The 17,537-nt window shown below is 67.5% G+C and overlaps 1 protein-coding gene across 1 annotated transcript; it reads left to right on the forward strand.

Moving 5' to 3' along the window:
- Positions 1-6,698: 6,698 nt before the first annotated feature.
- Positions 6,699-15,210, forward strand: LOC121089383 (glutamate receptor ionotropic, NMDA 2D-like). The gene is given in 17 exon segments (XM_040596586.1): positions 6,699-7,107; positions 7,563-8,155; positions 8,225-8,339; positions 8,629-8,840; positions 8,930-9,098; positions 9,641-9,794; positions 10,192-10,317; positions 10,646-10,875; positions 11,162-11,185; positions 11,187-11,335; positions 11,907-11,937; positions 11,940-11,973; positions 11,976-12,095; positions 12,569-12,610; positions 12,613-12,699; positions 12,702-12,800; positions 15,152-15,210. Coding segments are annotated over 17 exon segments (2,622 nt in total). The 5' UTR covers positions 6,699-6,729.
- Positions 15,211-17,537: the final 2,327 nt, after the last annotated feature.

Raw genomic sequence — 17,537 nt, forward strand, 5'->3', positions numbered from 1 at the left:
AGTTCCTGCCATGGGGGTCCTGTCAGCCCCAAGGGGCCCCTCAGCCCTGGGGGTCTCTCAGCCTGTCCCTTCAGCCCAGGGTGCCATGGCAGCGGCTCGCCTCCTCCCCTGGGCCGTGGGCTTTCACTGCAGCAGGGGTCCCAGCCCCTGGGGAAGAGTCCCTCTGGTCCCCGTCACCCTCTGGTCCCTGTCACCTGGCCGCCAGCCCAGCACCCTGCCACTGCTCCATGACTGAAGGCAGGAGCCGTCTGCTGGGCTGATGGATGGGCTCGCTGGCCCGTGCTGCCTGTCCCCTGCCACGCTCCCCGCCTGGCCACGGCTGCCCAGGGCCAGGCAGCACCCGGAGCCAGCCTCATTACCCCCTAAGGAGCTGCGGGGTGCCGAGCCTGCACCCCAACACCACATCGCCTCCACAGCTCCAGCCCAACTGTCACTAGCCCCACAGAGCGCCGGTGGCCGGCACCCGGTGAGCCCCCCAGCAGCTCCGCTATAGGGATCCGGCCCCCTGCCGGGTCTGGGCTGGGGGATTCCCTCATCCCACCAGCACACCACCCCCCCCCTCCTTGGAGCCCGGCAGTGTCACAGCGCCCCCCCCCTGGAGCGGAGAAAATGGCGGTTTCTGCCCCAAAATGCTGCCTGTGGGTTGGGGAGAGCAGCAAAAAGTACAGTATGCCTCCTGCCCCATAACCCACAGCCCCACGGAGTCTCTTGCTCCATAGATGACCCCAGCCCCACCTGCTAGGCCCCAGCTGGCCCCCAGCCTTACAGTTGCCCCCAGCCCCACCTCCTGCCCCCCAGGTGACCACAGCCCCACCTCCTGGCCTCCAGCACTCCTGCTCCCAGCTGCCCCCATCCCCACTTCCTGCCCCATACCCCCCGCCCGACATTCCTGCCCCCCTGCCCGGCCCAGGGGGGCGTGATGGCCCCGCCCCACCGGGGGAGGGGCTAAAGGAGGGACCGGGGCGGCCGAGCGGCCGTGCTGGGGAGTGTTGGGGGGGGGGGGGGCGACGCTAACTGGGGGGCTGGGGGGGGTGGTTGGGGGTCACTGGGGGTGTGTGTGGGGGACAGGGCTAACTGGGGAGCTGGGAGGTGTTTGAGGGGGGTCTGGGGTAAGTGGGGAGTTCTGGGGGGTGTTTGGGGGAGCTCTGGGGTAACCGTGGGGTGTTGGGGGGGCTCTGGTGTAACGGGGGACCCTGGGGGCTATTTAAGGGCTTGGGGGGACAGGGGGCCTGCAGTGGGAGGGGGTGTGTGTCTGTCAGGCTCTCGCGACCCGCCCTGAATGTTAATGACGGGGGCTGGGGGGGCGGTCTGTCTGGGTCTGTCTGCCCGGGTGGGACCGGGGGGCGGGGCCGGCGCCGGGGGGCGGGGCCGATGCCGGTGCCGGTGTCCCAGTGACCGGCGGCGGCAGCGGCGGGATGCGGTGGGGAGCGTGAGAGGTGAGCGCCGGGCGGGGACCCCCGACACCCCGACAGATCCCTGCCCCCCCCCCGACACCCCAACAGACCTCCCCCAATAGACACCCCCGACACCCCAACAGACCTCTGACACCCCCCGACACCCCAGCAGACCCCCCCAATATCCCTTGACATCCCGGCAGACCCCTGACACATTGACAGACTCCCCCAATACCCGCCTGACACCCCGGCAGACCCCTGAAACCCCCCTGACACCCTGATAGCCCCCCCAACACCCCCTCACACACCCCCCGAGACCCCCATGCCTGCCCCAACAGATCCCCGACACTGACACCCCAACACTGTGACACCCCCAGCACCCCGACAGACCCTCCCAATGGCCCGACAGACCCCTGACATAACACCCCAACACCTCCCCAATACCCCAGCACCCCCAACACCCTGACACCCTCGGACACAACACCCCCAGACACCCCTCAACACCCTGACACCCCCAACACCCTGACACAACATCCTGATAATCCCAGCACCCTGACAACCCTCAACATGCCCTGACATGCCCTGACACCCCCCTGACACCCCCCAACACCCCAATGCAACACCCTGCCACCCCCCACCACACCCCCAACCCCTTGAGACTCTGCAACACCCCCTTGACACACCCCCCGACACACTGACATCCCCCAACAACACTCCAATGTCCCCTGATACCCCGACAACACCTCAACCCCCCTGACACCCCCCTGACACCCTGACACCTCCCCAACAACACCCCAACACCCCCTGACACCTCGACATCCCCCTGACAACACCCTGACACCCTGACATCCCCCCTGACAACACCCCAAACCCCCGACACCCCCATGACACCCCGACATCCCCCTGAAAACACCCCAACACCTCCCTGACACCCCGGTATCCCCCTGACAACACCCTAACACCCCCTGACACCCCCCCGACACCACCCCAACACCCACTGCCACCTCGACACCCCCCCCCAACCCCCACCTCCCCCCCGCGACAACACCCAGACACCCCTCTCCAGCCACAGCCGGCCAGCCCGGGCTGGGACACCCAGCGCAGCACCCCGACATCCCCCGGCGCGCGCACCCTGGGGGGCAGTGGCCCGGGGAGGTACAGGGACAGGCGGACAGGAACAGGCGGACAGGGACAGGCGGACAGGGGCAGGACAGGCGGACACGACAGCCGCACAGCCGCACGCTGCCGCCCCATTAGTATTCTGCAAGCGGCGGCGGGTGCTGCAGGGTGGAGGGGGGGGGCGGCGGGGCTGGACTGGGAGGGACTGGGGGAGACTGGGATCCGGCTGAGGGGTCTGAGGGGACTGGGGGGGACTGGGGTGCCCCTGGGGGGTGCTGAGGGGGGGACTGGGAGATGCTGGGGGGGACTGGGGTGCAGCTCGGGGGTGCTGAGGGGGGGACTGGGAGATGCTGGGGGGACCGGAGAGGTGCTGGGACCTGGCTGGGGAGGGCTGGGATCCGGCTCGGGGGACTGGGGGGCAGCTGGGATCTAGCTCCAGGGACTGGGAGGGAACTGGGGGGGACTGGGACCCAGTCGGGAGGTGCTGGGGTGGGACTGGGGGTGCTGGGACCCGGCTAGGGGGGACAACTGGGAGGTGCTGGGATGGGACTGGAGGGTACTGGGATCCACTTGGGGGTACTGGGGTATGCGGGGGGGGGATGTGGGCAGGACTGAGACCCAGTTGGGGGGTGCTGGAATGGGACTGGGGGTGCTGGGACCCAACTGGGAGGCAACTGGGGGTGCTGGGGGGGGGGACTGGGGGGTACTGGATGGAATCAACTGGGTGGACTGGGACTGCAGTGGAGATTGGGGGCTGGGGGGGGCGTTCTGTTTGGTTTTTTTAGGGGGGTGTCCTGGAGCCGTTGAGGGGGGTCTTGGGTGCTCAGGGGGGTCCTGGATCCTTTGGGGTGGGGGGTGGGAGGCTTGAGGGGCTCCCAGACCCTTCTAAGGGGGTCCCTGGGGTGTTTGCCCCCCCCCTCACCCTCCTTCCCTCCCCCTAGGTTCAGCCACCTCTGCTTCGGCCCCCCCCAAACCCCCGCACCCCCCACCCCTATCCCCGCCTGTTTTTGCCTGTTCATTCCCCACCCGCATCCCTCTGCTCCCCCCGCCCCCAAATCCGTGTGTCCCCTGTGTCCCCAAACCCTCCTGTGTTGTCTCCCCGTGTCCCCAAACCCTCCTGTGTTGTCTCCTCGTGTCCCCAAACCTTCCCGTGTCCCCCCCCCCCCCGTGTCCTCTCCCCCACACACAGCCGAGATGAGGCAGAGCCCCTCGGAGTGGAGCTCAGGCCAGGTAGGACCCTGGGGACACAGCAGGGGGGGGACACTCAGTCTCAGTGTCACCGGGGAGCAGGGGACACAGGGGGGGACACGCGATGTCACTGGGGAGTGGGGGACACAGCTGGCATCACCAGAGGTGGGGGACACTGGCTTGTCACCCACTATGCCGGGTTTTCCCCCCCCCGCCACCACAGGGATGGTGACAGGGGTTTGTCCCCTGCCGTGACAGTGATGTGATTGTCACGCCACTACACTGGGGACAGTGATGGGGTGTGTCACCCCCTCTTACAGGGACGGTGACACCGGCTTGTCCCCCTGCTGCTGCGGGGACGGTGACAGGGTTTTGTCCCCTGCTGTTGTGGGGACAATGTCGCAGGTTTGTTCCTGCCGTTACGGGGATGATGACAGGGGATTGTCACCTGCTGTCACAGGCTTGTCCCCCTGACTGTTATGGGGACAGTGACATGGGCTTGTCCTCGCTGTTATGGGTTTGTCACCCCGCTGCTTTTGGGGACGGTGACAGGGGGTTGTCACCCACTGTTACAGGAATGGTGACACAGGTTTGTCCCCGCTGTTTTGGGGACAGGGAGTTGTCCCCCACTGTTATGGCTTTGTCACCTGCTGGTAGGGGGGTGATGACACAGGTTTGTCCCCCCACCGTTATCAGGACAATGACATGGGTTTGTCACCTGCTGTCACAGACTTGTCATCCCACTGTCATGGGGATGGTGACACGGGTTTGTCCCTGCTGTTACGGGTTTGTCACCCCGCTGTTACAGGGATGGTGACACGGGTTTGTCCCCGCTGTTTTGGGGACAGGAGTTCGTCCCCCACCATTATGGGTTTGTCACCTGCTGTCACAGGGATGGTGACACAGCCTTGTCCCCGCTGTTATGGGGACGGTGACAAGGGTTTGTCCCCCCACCGTGATGGGTACAGTGACAGGTTTGTCGCCTACTGTCACAGGTTTGTCCCCCCACTATCACGGGGATGGTGACACAGCCTTCTCCCTGCTGTTGTGGGGATGGTGACACAGGCTTGTCACTCGCCATCACAGGGACAGTGACAAGGTGTTGTCCCCCGCTACTGCAGCTTCATCCCTGCTATTTGGGGGACAGTGATGGGGTTTGTGTCCCCCCCCAGGTGACAACAGGCAGGGACAGGCTCAAGGTCACTGCCGGGGGGGCTGGGCACAGGACCCCAGTGTCCAGGTCACCCCCCCTCCCCGCTGGCTGTTGGAGCGCAGGGGGAACATCGCTGGGGGTGACCCACGTGTGTGTCCCCCGGTGGGGGTGGCTGCCTGTCCGGCTGTGCAGGCGGCTGCCGTCTGCCTGGCCCCGCGGGGCGGCTGCGTCAGCTGGTGTCTGGCAGCCTGTCCCTGCCTGCACTGCCTGTCCTGTGCGTCCTGCCTGCACTGCCCATCCTGTCTGCCCTGCCTGTACTGTCTGTCCTACCTGCATCGTGTGTCCTGCCTGCCTCGCCTGCACCCGCCCCCCCCCGTGCCGTGTGTCCTGCTTGCCTTGACTGTACCCCCACCCCGACTGCACCGTATGTCCTGCCTGCCCTGCCTGTACTGTCTGTCCTGCCCGCCCTGCCTGTACTGTCTGTCCTGCCTGCCCTGCCTGTACTGTCTGTCCTGCCCGCCCTGCCTGGCCCCTGCCATCCCCCGCCGCCTGTCCCTCCACCACCACCACACCAGCCCGCCTGCGCCTGCTGCTGCCTGTGCCCCGCCTGCCTCTGCCTGTTGCTCTGCCCGCCGCTGCCTGTTGCTTTGTCTGCCCGCGCTTGTCACTGCTGTCACTCATCCTTCACGTCCGCCTGTGACCCCCTCAAGTGCCCGGCCGTCATCCCCACCAGTGGCTGTGGCACTGACAGGAGATGGGGGGGGGGGGGGGCGGGGGGCAGGGGGGCAGTAGGGGGAGGCATGTGCTGGCGTGTCAGAGCATGTGCTGGCGTGTCAGAGTGTGTCCCCATGTCCTGGCGTGTCCTGACAGCCTGGCACGGTCTCAGTGGGGGCAGGGATGCATCTGCGAGGCTACTGGGAGGCAGTGGGAAGATACTGGGAGGCTAATGGGAGGCAGTGGGGTGTTACTGGGAGGCGCTGGGAGCATATTGGGAGGATATTAGGATACAGTGGGAGGATAATGGGAGGATACAGGGAGGCACTGGGAAGATACTGGGAGGATAACGGAAGACAGTGGGAGGTTACTGGGAGGCACTGTGAGGATACTGGTAGCACTGGGGGGGCACCAGTTCCCCTCCGCCTGACTGTCTCCCAGTGTGGGGGTGTTACTGGTGGGCACCACTCCCACCCATTCCCCCCCAACTTCACCCTCTCCTGGTGCTGGTTGTTACTGGGAGACACTGGTGGGCATCCCTCCCACCAGTTCCCCCTACCTGGCCCTCTCCTGGTGCTGTGGGAATACTGGGTGTTACTGGTGGGCACCTCTCCCATCAGCTCCCCCTCTCCTGCTGCTGGGGTGTTACTGGTGGGCACCACTCCTACCAGTTCTACCCCACCTGACCCTGTCTCAGTGCTGGGGTGTTACTGGTGGGTACTGGTGGGCTCTGCTCCCACCAGTTCCCCCCACCTGGCCCTCTTCCAGTGCTGGGGTGTTACTGGGGGGTACTGGTGGGCACCACTCCTACCAGTTCTACCCCACCTGACCCTGTCTCAGTGCTGGGGTGTTACTGGCGGGTACTGGTGGGCTCTGCTCCCACCAGTTCCCCCCACCTGGCCCTCTCCCAGTGCTGGGGTGTTACTGGTGGGCTCTGCTGCCGCCAGTTCCCCCCCATCTGACCCTCTCCTGGTCTTGGGGCAGTACTGGGGGGAACTGGGGGGCTCGACTCCCACCAGTTCCCCCCCACCTGACCCTGCCCTGCTGTGGGGTGTTACTGTGGGGCACTGGTGGGCACCTGTCCCACCAGCCCTCCCCTTGCCCCCTGCAGGGCGCAGCAGCAGCGCGATGAGCCCCCGGGTCCCCGCCCCTGCCAGCAGGATGCTCTTCGCCCTGGCCTTGGCCTGTGCCAGCCCCTTCCTGGAGCCGCGGCCGGAGGGGAGCCAGCGGGCGCTGAACGTGGCCGTCATCCTGAGCGGGGCGTCCTACGGCCCCGCCGGGCCGCGCCTGGCTCCCGCCGCCTTCCGCAACTTCTCCTTGGAGGTGAACCCAGTGGGGGTGGTGCTGAACGACACCAATCCCCGGAGCCTCATCGTGCGCCTCTGCGATGTCCTCTCCTCCCTGCGCATCCACGGCGTTGTCTTCGAGGACGACACGCGCTCCGAGGCCGTGGCTCAGATCCTTGACTTCATCTCCGCCCAGACCTCTGTGCCCATCATTGGCATCAACGGCGGCTCTGCCATCGTCCTCACACCCAAGGTGGGGCCACTGGGTGCGGGCTGGGGGCACCCCACAGGCCCTGGCCACATCCAGGGGCACCCAACCATCCCACAACTCCAACCACACTCAGGGTCACCCAGCTGTCCCCAACCACATCCAGGATCACCCAGCTGCCCCCAGCCGTGCCATCCCAAACCCCAACCATGCCCAGGGTCACCCAGCTGCCCCCAACCCATTCCCAGCCATGCCCAGGGTCACCCAGCTGTCCCCAAACCAACCCCAACCACGCCCAGGGTCACCCAACTGTCCCCAACCCAACCCCAACCATGCCCAGGGTCACCCAACTGTCCCCAACCCAACTGTGCCCAACCCCAACCATGCTCAGGGTCACCCAGCTGTTCCCAACCCCATCTAGAGTGACCCAGCTGCCCCCAAACCCAACTGTCCCCAGCCCCCACCACATCCAGGGTCACCCACTCTCCCCTCCCCCACAGGAGAAGGGCTCCACCTTCCTCCAGCTGGGCTCCTCCACAGAGCAGCAGCTGCAGGTGATCTTTGAGGTGCTGGAGGAGTATGACTGGACGGCCTTCGCTGTCGTCACCACCCTCTTCCCCGGCTACGAGGACTTCGTGGACTATGTGGAGGTCTTGACCGACAGCAGCTTTATCGGCTGGGAGCACCGTGGTGTCCTCACCCTCAACCTGACCGACGACCCTGAGGGGACGCGGCTGCGCCGGCAGCTGCGTGAGGTCAGCGCCCAAATCCGCCTCCTCTACTGCTCACGGGAGGAAGCCGAGGCCATCTTCCGAGCGGCGCGGGAGGCCGGTTTAGCTGGCCCCGGGTACATCTGGTTCGTGGTTGGCACCAACCTGGGGGGAAGCGACCAACTGCCGGAGCATCTCCCCGCTGGCTTGTTTGCGGTGCTGTCGGCTGGTTGGCGGGACGACCTCCAGCACCGGGTGCACAACGGTGTGGCTATCGTGGCCAAGGGCGCCGAGGCCTTGCTCCGCGACTATGGCTTCATCCCGGAGTTCAACAATGACTGCCGGGCCCCCAACGTCACCCAGATCAATGACAACCTCCACCGGTGAGCACAGCGGCGCCGTCACCCGTGGCTGGGGGAGGTGACAGCCCCGTGACCTCATTGTGTCCCCAGGTACTTCATGAACATCACCTGGGGACAGAAAGATTTCTCCTTTAATGAGGATGGCTACCTTGTTAACCCCTCGCTGGTTGTCATCTCCCTCAACAAGGAGCGCAGCTGGGAGGTGGTGAGTGTCCCCTCCGCCATGGCCGTCACCCAGGGTGTCCGGCTGTGCCTCACTGTGTTTGTCACGCTGGTCATGGTGACATCTGGCTCCTCTCGGCCACGCGGTGTCCCCCAGAGACTGCAGTACTATCTGGTGTTCACTGCCTCTCCCTGTCACAGTGTCACACTGCCTTGTCATGACACGTCAGGGTGACACCTTCCTCCGGCTGTTCCCCACCTGGTGACCCCGTGATTGTCCCCAGCGGTGACATCAGTCTGAGGTGCCACCCACTGCCGGTGTCCTCCCACAGGTGGGTAGCTGGGAACACCGGATCTTACGGATGAAATACCCCGTTTGGTCCCGTTATGGGAAATTCCTTCAACCGGTGGACGATGACCAGCACCTGACGGTGGCCACGCTGGAGGAGCGGCCCTTTGTCATCGTGGAGAACATTGACCCTGCCACCGGCACCTGCATCCGCGACTCTGTCCCCTGCCGCAAGCAGCTCAACCGCACCGCCAGGTGCGTGCTGCCTCCCCTGGCAGGGTCCCCACCACCTGGGGGGGTCCCCAGCGCCTCAGGGGGGTCCCCACCTGCCACTGTCCCCACAGCCCCTCAGCCGAGCCAGCGCTCTTCGAGAAGAAGTGCTGCAAGGGCTTCTGCATCGACATTCTCAAGCGCCTGGCCCGCACCGTCGGCTTCACCTACGACCTCTACCTGGTCACCAACGGCAAGCACGGCAAGAAGATCGACGGCGTCTGGAACGGCATGGTGGGGGAGGTGAGACCCCCCGCCCCACACCCCACACATGGGGGGCTCAGGGAGAGACCCCTTTCTCACCCAGGGGGAGTCAGGGGAGAGCCCTCACAAAACCTTGGGGGGGCTTAGGGGTTTGGGGACAGCCCCCCCTCCCCCCTCAGGGCAGTCAGGGTGAGCCCCAGCCCCACCCCCACCCGTGGGGAAGTCAGGGAGGGGGGAGAGCAAGAGCCCCACCCTTGGTGTGCCCAGGGGTTTGGGGAGAGCCCCCTACCCCAGCTGCTGGGGGGGGGTGGGGGGCAGGGCCCATGCTATACTGCACAAGCCCTGCCCCCTTCATCAACGGCCATGCCTTCCCCGTGGCTCCTCCCACTCGGGCCCTTCCCGCAGCTGGCCACGCCCCTCCCCACCTCCCACCCATTTGCTGTCCTGCCCCGCCCCATCCCTGCCTTGTCATTGGCTCTTCACTTCGCCCCACCCCTGCTAGCCAACCCCCCCCCCCATCCCCGCCCCTCGGGCCCCCGCCCTGACAGCCAAGCCACCCGGTCTCTGGCCCCCTCCTCCAGGTGTTTTACCGCAGGGCCGACATGGCCATCGGCTCTTTAACCATTAACGAGGAGCGCTCGGAGATCATCGATTTCTCTGTCCCATTCGTGGAGACGGGCATCAGCGTCATGGTGTCCCGCAGCAACGGCACCGTCTCCCCTTCTGCCTTCCTGGGTACGCGCCAGCGGGCGGCGGCACAGGCAGGAGTGAATGCTGGCGCAGGTGGACTCCAGAGCAGGCAGATGTTGGCGCAGGCAGATATTGGCGCAGGCAGATGTTGGCACAGGTGGATGCCAGAGCAGGCAGATGTTGGTGCAGGCAGATGTTGGCGCAGGCAGATATTGGTGCAGGCAGATGTTGGCACAGGTGGATGCCAGAGCAGGCAGATGTTCGCGCCGGCAGATGTTGGTGCAGGCAGATATTGGTGCAGGCAGATGTTGGCACAGATGGATGCCAGAGCAGGCAGATGTTCGCGCCGGCAGATGTTGGTGCAGGCGGACACCAGCACAGGCAGCCAGGGAGGCCGGGAACCCCCCAGCAGCCTCTGGGTGACAGCGTGTCCCCCCTGCAGAGCCCTACAGCCCTGCCGTCTGGGTGATGATGTTTGTCATGTGCCTCACGGTGGTGGCCGTCACTGTCTTCATCTTCGAGTACTTCAGCCCCGTGGGCTACAACCGCAGCTTGGCCACCGGGCAGCGTGAGTGACAGCGTGGTGTCACTGGAGGGGCAGGGGGGGGCAGGGCGGGAGGCAGGGGGGACACACGCACAGGGTGACACCGTGCCTGTTCCCATCCCATCCCCAGGGTAACCCTGTCCCCATCCCCATGGTGACCCCAGGGTGACACTGTCCCTGTCCCCACACTGTCCCAGTGGTGATGGTGTCCCCATCCCCACACTGTCCCTGGAGTGACAGTGTCCCCATCCCCACAGTGACCCTGGGGTGATGCTATCCCTGTCCCCATGCTGTCCCCATCCCCATGGTGATCCCATTCCTATCTCCGGGGTGATGCTGTGCCCGTCCCCAGGTACGGGCGGCTCCAAGTTCACCATCGGCAAGTCCATCTGGCTGCTGTGGGCCCTGGTCTTCAACAACTCGGTGCCGGTGGAGAACCCCAAAGGCACCACCAGCAAGATCATGGTGCTGGTCTGGGCCTTCTTCGCCGTCATCTTCCTCGCCAGCTACACTGCCAACCTGGCTGCCTTCATGATCCAGGAGGAGTACGTCGACACTGTCTCGGGCCTCAGCGACCGCAAGGTACCACGCCGCATGCAGTGTGACCCCCTGCACAACCCCCAGCGCAACACGTGGCTCCAGGCACGGGGTGGTTGGGGTGGGTGCAGGGGGGGTGGGCGGGTTCAGGGGGGGACAGGGAGGCCTGCGAGTGTTCATGGTGGGGGCAGGGGTGGTGGTGTCTGGGGGGCACCAGGGGAGGGGGTTGGTGCTGGAGGATGGTGGTTGTCTGGAGGGTTGGGAGATGGGGGTGTCGGGGGGTGTCTTGGGGGGGTGGGTGTCAGCGGGCAGGCGGTGATGGCCGGGGCAGTTCCAGCGCCCGCAGGAGCAGTACCCCCCCACTGAAGTTCGGGACGGTGCCCAACGGCAGCACGGAGAAGAACATCCGCAGCAACTACCCCGACATGCACAGCTACATGGTCATGTACAACCAGCGTGGCGTGGAGGACGGCGCTGCACCACCTCAAGACCGGGTCAGCTGGGGGTGGGGGGGCTGGGGAGTGGGAGGGGCCAGGGGGCTTCAGGGGGGCCTGGGGAAGGAGAGGGGCCTAAAGGATGAGGGAGGCTGTGGGAAGGGGCGGTGCTTAGGGGCTGTGGGCAGGGTTTAGGGGTGGTGGGTGGGGGTAGGGGACTGTGGGTGGAGCTTGTGGGTGGTGGGCGGGGCGTGTGGGAGTGGCTATGGGGGGCTGTGGGCGGGGTTTAAGGGCTGTGGGTGGGGATATGGGGGCTGAGGATGGGGCTTGTGGTCTGTGGGTGGGGCTTGTGGTTCAGGCTGTAGAGCTGTGGGTGGGGCTTGTGGCGGTGGGTGGGGTTTAGGGGTTGTGGGTGGCACCATGGGGGCTGTGGGCGGAGTTTGTGTGTTGTGGGCAGGGCTTGTGGCTGTAGGTGGGGGCTATGGCAGCCAGTGGGCGGGGTTAGCATGTGTGGGCGGGGTGTGGGGCTGTGGGTGGGGTGCAGGGATGTGGGCGGGGCTATGAGGGCTGTGGGCGGGGTGTGGGGATATGGGTGGGGCTTATGCGCCCCTGTGGGTGGGGCTGATGGGCGGGGCCATGCAGGAAGCTGGATGCCTTCATCTACGATGCTGCGGGTTGCTGAACTACATGGCGCGCAAGGAGGAGGGCTGCAACTGGTCACCATCGGCTCAGGCAAGGTCTTCGCCTCCACTGGCTATGGCATCGCCCTGCAGCGCGGCTCCCGCTGGAAGCGCCCTGTCGACCTGGCCCTGCTGCAGCTGCTGGGCGACGGTGCGCAGGGTCCTGAAGGGGTTGGGGGGTGTTGTGGGGGGGTCTGCAGGGTGTCAGGGCGTGTGCGGCACCATGCTGCATTGGCCCCACGCCCCCCCGAGGTGACTCCCAAACACCTGTGATGACCCTCCAATCACCTGAGGTGACCCCCCCAACCCTCTGAGCTGACCCCCAACCCTACAAGGTGTCCCCACCCCTCCTGAAGTGAACCCTTAAGGCCACAAGATGACCCCTAACCCCCTGAGGTGCCCCCTTAACCCAAGACGACCCTCAAGCCCCCCAAGGTGAGCCGCAACCCTACAAAATGACCTCTCGACCCCCCAAGGTGCCCTCCTAACCCAAGGTGACCCTGAGCTGATCCCCCAACCCTACAAGGTGGCCCTTCCCAACCCCCTGAGGTGACACCCCAGCCCCCCGAGGTGCTCCCCTGAGGCAGCCCCCAGTGGGGTGTGATGTGGTGGGTCCCCCCACAGACGAGATCGAGATGCTGGAGCGGCTGTGGCTGTCAGGGATCTGCACCAGGAGAAGCTGGAGGTGATGAGCAGCAAGCTGGACATTGACAACATGGCGGGCGTCTTCTACATGCTGCTGGTGGCCATGGGGCTCAGCTGCTGGTCTTCGCCTGGGAGCACCTGGTTCACTGGCGGCTGCGCCACTGCCTGGGGGCCACCGGGCCGCCTGCGCTGCCTGCTGGCCTTCAGCAGGGTGAGGGGCTGGGGGGGGCTGGGGACAGGGGGGGGGGACATGAGGGGGCTGGGGCGGCAGTTGGGGACATGGCAGGGGGACCATGGAGGGGGCTGCGGCCACATGGATGCCTGCACTGCCTGCTGGCTTTCAGCAGGGTGAGGGGCTTGGGGGTGGGGACGGGGGGGGGGCTGGTGGGGGCCATGGGAACATGGGGGGGCTGGTGGGGGCATGGGGAGGTGGGGGGGACATGGGGCTGAGGCTGCCTGCACTACCTGCTAGCCTTCAGCAGGGTGAGGGGGCCTGAGGGGGGTGGGGACAATGGGGCTGGGGAGGCCTGGGCGGGGCATGGGGACACGGGGGGGGGACACAGGGACGGGAGGGGCAGGTGGGCGCGGTGACCCGGCCTGGGGCAGGAAGGGGGCACGGGGACATACCCCCACCCCCCCCCCCACGGTGCCACCTGTGCCCCCCCACAGGGCATGTACAGCTGCTGCAGCGCCGAGGAGGCCCCCACGCCGCCGCAGCCCCTCCGCCCGCCCTGCCCCCCCCCGACACCCCCCGCGCTGCCCACCCCCCCGCCCCCCCCGCGACCACCGCCGGCCCCCCCCCCGAGCGCTTGGCGCCCCCCCCCCCGCACCCCCCCGCCACGGCGCTGCCCCCCCGACGCCTTCCACCGCTTCTACGGCCCCATCGAGCCGCAGGGGCTGGGCCGGGGGGGGCCCTGCCCCCGCACCCCCCCCCCCGTACGCCCCCCGCGTACTACCCCCCCCGCGGCGGGGGGGCACGAACGACCCTGCCCCCCCCCTGGCCGCGCCGCTCGCTGCGGGGGCTCTACGAGAGCCTGGGGGGGCCGCGGGACGGGGGGGGGGGCGGCCGCGGACCCCCCCTTCGGCTACGCGCCGCTTGGCCTACGAGGACGAGCGGAGCCCCCCCCCCCCGAGCGCCCCCCCCCGCGAGCGGCCCCCGCCGCCCCCCCCGCGGCGGGGGGGACCCCCGAGGCGCAGCCCCTCCTGCGGTCCGCCCCCCCCCCGCGGGCACCCTCTGCCGAGGGCACCCCCCCTTCGCCCCTGCCCCCCCCGCTTGTACCCCGAGCTCTCCGACTCGGAGTCGGACGGCTCGACCCCCCCCGCCGGCCCCGGGGCCCCCCCCCCCCAACCCGCCGCCCCCCCGCCGCGCCCCCCTCCCTGCTGGTGCACCCCCCCCCGCCCCTACTTCTGCAGCCTCCCGGGCAGGGAGCGCGGCCCCCCCCCCCCGCGCTGCTGGTCGGCCGAGAAGCTGGGGGGGCCCTGGGGGGGCTACGGGGGGGCGTACGGGGGGGGGGTGGGGCAGCCTGGAGCTGCTGGGGGGCCCCCCCCGGCTTCCCCCCTCCGCCCCCACGCTGCCGCAGCTGCTCGGCCGAGCGGCTGCGCGACTGGGAGGGGGGGGGGGGGGGCGCGCCTGGGGACCCCCCCCCCGGCTACGCGGGGCCTGGGCGGGGGGGGCCCTGGGGGGGCTTCTGGGGGGCGCCCCCCCCCTCCCCGCCGCCACGGCCCCCCCTGTGCCGGCCGCCGGCCGCCCCCCGCCTCCCGCAGCCTGGAGGACTTGAGCGCCTGGGGGGGGGCGGCGGGCTGGGGGGGGCCCTGGGAGGGCCCTGGGGGTGGGGCGGCCCCCCCCCCCCGCCGCGGCCCCCTCTCCCCCACCGCGGCTGTGGGGGGCGGGGGCGGGACGGAGGCCGCTCGGCGCGCGCCGGGGCTCTGCCCACTTCTCCAGCCTGGAATCCGGAGGTATGACGGGGGGGGGGGGGGGTGGGGGGGGGGGCGGGGAGGGGTCCCCCGGCGACAGAGGACACGGGGGGGTGGTGGGAAGGGCCGGCGGTGGCACCGGCCACGTCACGGTGACACCGGTGGTGACAAGGCCAGGTGACAGCAAGGCCAGGTGACATGGACCGGCCCACTGCCGCTTGAGTGGCACCTGGGTGACACCGGCCAGGAGAAGGACAGGTTGTGGTGGCACCTGGGCGAGACACCGGTGGGGACAAGGACAGGTCCTACAGCCTCATGGTGACACCAGCGAGGACACAGACGGGTGACAGCAAGGACAGGCCACCACAGCTGCTGGTGGCACACTGGGGGACACTGGCAAGGATGAGGCACGAGGGGCCACACAGCCCAATGGTGGACACCCGGCAAGGATGAGGACGCAGTTTGTCCCTGAAGTGCCACCATCGCCATAAGCGCGTCACCCCGGCCCTGGGGCGGGGAGGGGGACACCGCAGCCGTCCCTAGAGGGTGACACCGAGGCCACCAGCATAGCCCCAGGGGACAAGGCCGGGGCTGCCGGTCCCCACGGGTGACACCACAGCCCCCACAGGTGACACCATGTGCCCACAGGTGACACCATGTCCCCGCAGGTGATGGCCACCACCACGGAGGACACACCCTGTCCCTGAGAGTGACACTGTGACCCCCAACAACCCCGGAGAATTGACACGGCGTCACCCCTTCCCCCAGGCACCACCAGACCAGAGTGGGGTTGGGGGGGTTGGGGGACACTGTTGTCCCCCCAGCTCTGTGGGGGGGATGGGCTGGTACCCATCGCCCCCCTTGTCCCTGGGTGGCTGCCCCTCCCTCACCCTGTGCTGCTGACGAGTTTTTAATTAAACCCGGACATTTGGGGGTGGGGGGTGGGGGAATGAAACTGTGGTGTGACCGTGGCCACTGTGGCTACGCAGCCACCGTGACGTGATCCCCGGGGCCACCCGCCCTGCGCCCCTCCCCCCCACCCCGTGTCCCCTCCTGCCCATCACCTCCCGCCCCCATCCCCAGTGCTGTCACCCTCCTGCCCGTCCACCCCCCTCGTGTCCCACCACCCCACGTGTGTATCCCTCATGTCCCCCAACACCCCTGAGGGGCCCCCCCCTTACCCCTCCCCCTGCTCCAGCACCTCTGAAATAAACGGCTTTTCTATTCCTGCTCACAACCGCGGCCTGGGGGGGGCACCTCGGAGTGGGAGGGGCGCCCAGGGGTGGAAGGGCACCCTGAGAGACTGGGGGGTGGGTCCCCCGGCACTTAGGCACCCCCCACCCATAGCTGCAGGTGCCAGAGTGGGGACTCTAGTGTCAGGTGGGGGCAGGACCCCCCCAGGGGGCCACAGGCACACACCCCCCCGCCCCATTTTAAGGCCACTTCCACCTCGTTGGTCACTTTATTGTCGCAGCTCAGTAAGTTCCATAAAGACCCGCGTGAAAAAATAGCTCTGAGCCCCTCCCCGCTGGGCCCCCGTCCCGCCCCGCCCCCCCGGGAGCCCCCCCTTTTGGCACAGCCCCGCCCCCCCTTCCTGAGTCAGACACCCCCCCCAAAATGGGGGGCACCCCCCCCCCCCCAAAAAATAACCCGAGATAAATGGGGAGGGGGGATTGCACCAATCCCGGGGGTGGGGTAATAAATTATTCATGAGGAGTTAAGAAATAGTAATTAAGGGGAGGGGGAGCTCATTACAGCGCAGCCCAGGGGGGAGGGGCTGGAGACACCCCCCCCCCAAAAAAGCACGAGGCAACAGGCCCCCCCCCCCAAACATGCAGCAAATTGGGGAGGGGGGGGGAAGGTTGGGGAACGGTCAGGGAGCAGTTAGTCCTCATTAGCATCTCATTTGCATAGGAGTCATTGCATAAGGCTCCCGCCACGCTGGGGTGGGGGTGGGGCCCCCCAAGCCCGTGGGCTGCATTGCATAGAGGCCACAGGGCCGAGGGAGGCCCCGGGGAGGGGGGGTGGTAGGGTGGGGGGGAGAGGTCAGGCCCGGGTGAATTCAGGGGGGTTTGGAGTCGGTTGTTTTTGCATATAATGATAAATATGGGTGGTACGGACATGCAGACATGCTGGGGGGGGGGCCACCGGGGGGGCCCCACCCCCAAACTGCCCCCCCCCGGGGCCCCCCAGCAGGGGAGTGGCTCTGGGGGGGTCCCGGCCCCCCCCAGCGGGGCCAGGGCCTGTTGGGAGGGCTCCGGCCTAGTGCCGTACCATGGAAACGCAGCCTGGCCTGGCAGCGGGGCCAGGCCTGGTGCTGTTGCTGCGGAAATGCAGCCTGGCCTCCTGGCCTCGCACTTGGGCCAGGCCTAGTCCCGTTGCCATGGAAACGCAGCCTGGCCTCACACTGGGGGCTCTGGCCTGGTGCTGTTACCATGGAAACGCAGCTTGGCCTAGTCCCATCACCACAGGAACACAGCCTGGCCTCACAGTAGGGCTCTGGCCTAGTCCCATTACCGTGGAAACGCAGCCTGGCCTCTCAGTGGAGGCACCGGCCTAGCCCTGTTGCCATGGAAATGCAGCCTGGCCTCGCAGTGGAGGCACTGGCCTAGTCCCATTGCCATGGAAACGCAGCCTGGCCTTGCAGTAGAGCGAGGCCTAGCCCCATTGCTATGGAAACACATCCTGGCCTCGCAATGGAGGCACCGGCCTAGCCCCGTTGCCATGGAAACGCAGCCTGGATTCACATTGGGGCAGGCCCCCTGCTGATGCCCCCCCCCCCGGGTGCCAGCGCCCACCATCAGGGGGACATGGGGGACACCCGGGCGGTGGCCCTACCTCCACCGTGGTCCTCGGCCATCGAGTGTCCGGCAGCTCCAGTTATTGCTTGCAGGGGTGGGAGCCCGGGTGGGGGCAGTGGGAGACACACAGAGACAGAAGGGGGACATGGGGGGGACACAGACGACACAGTTTGGGGGGGTGGGGGCTCCCAAGTCCTGAGTGATCATGGCGGGGGGTAGGGAGCAGGGACCCC

Source organism: Falco naumanni, chromosome 5 (genome assembly GCF_017639655.2).
Source record: "Falco naumanni isolate bFalNau1 chromosome 5, bFalNau1.pat, whole genome shotgun sequence".
NCBI classification, from domain to species: domain Eukaryota; kingdom Metazoa; phylum Chordata; class Aves; order Falconiformes; family Falconidae; genus Falco; species Falco naumanni.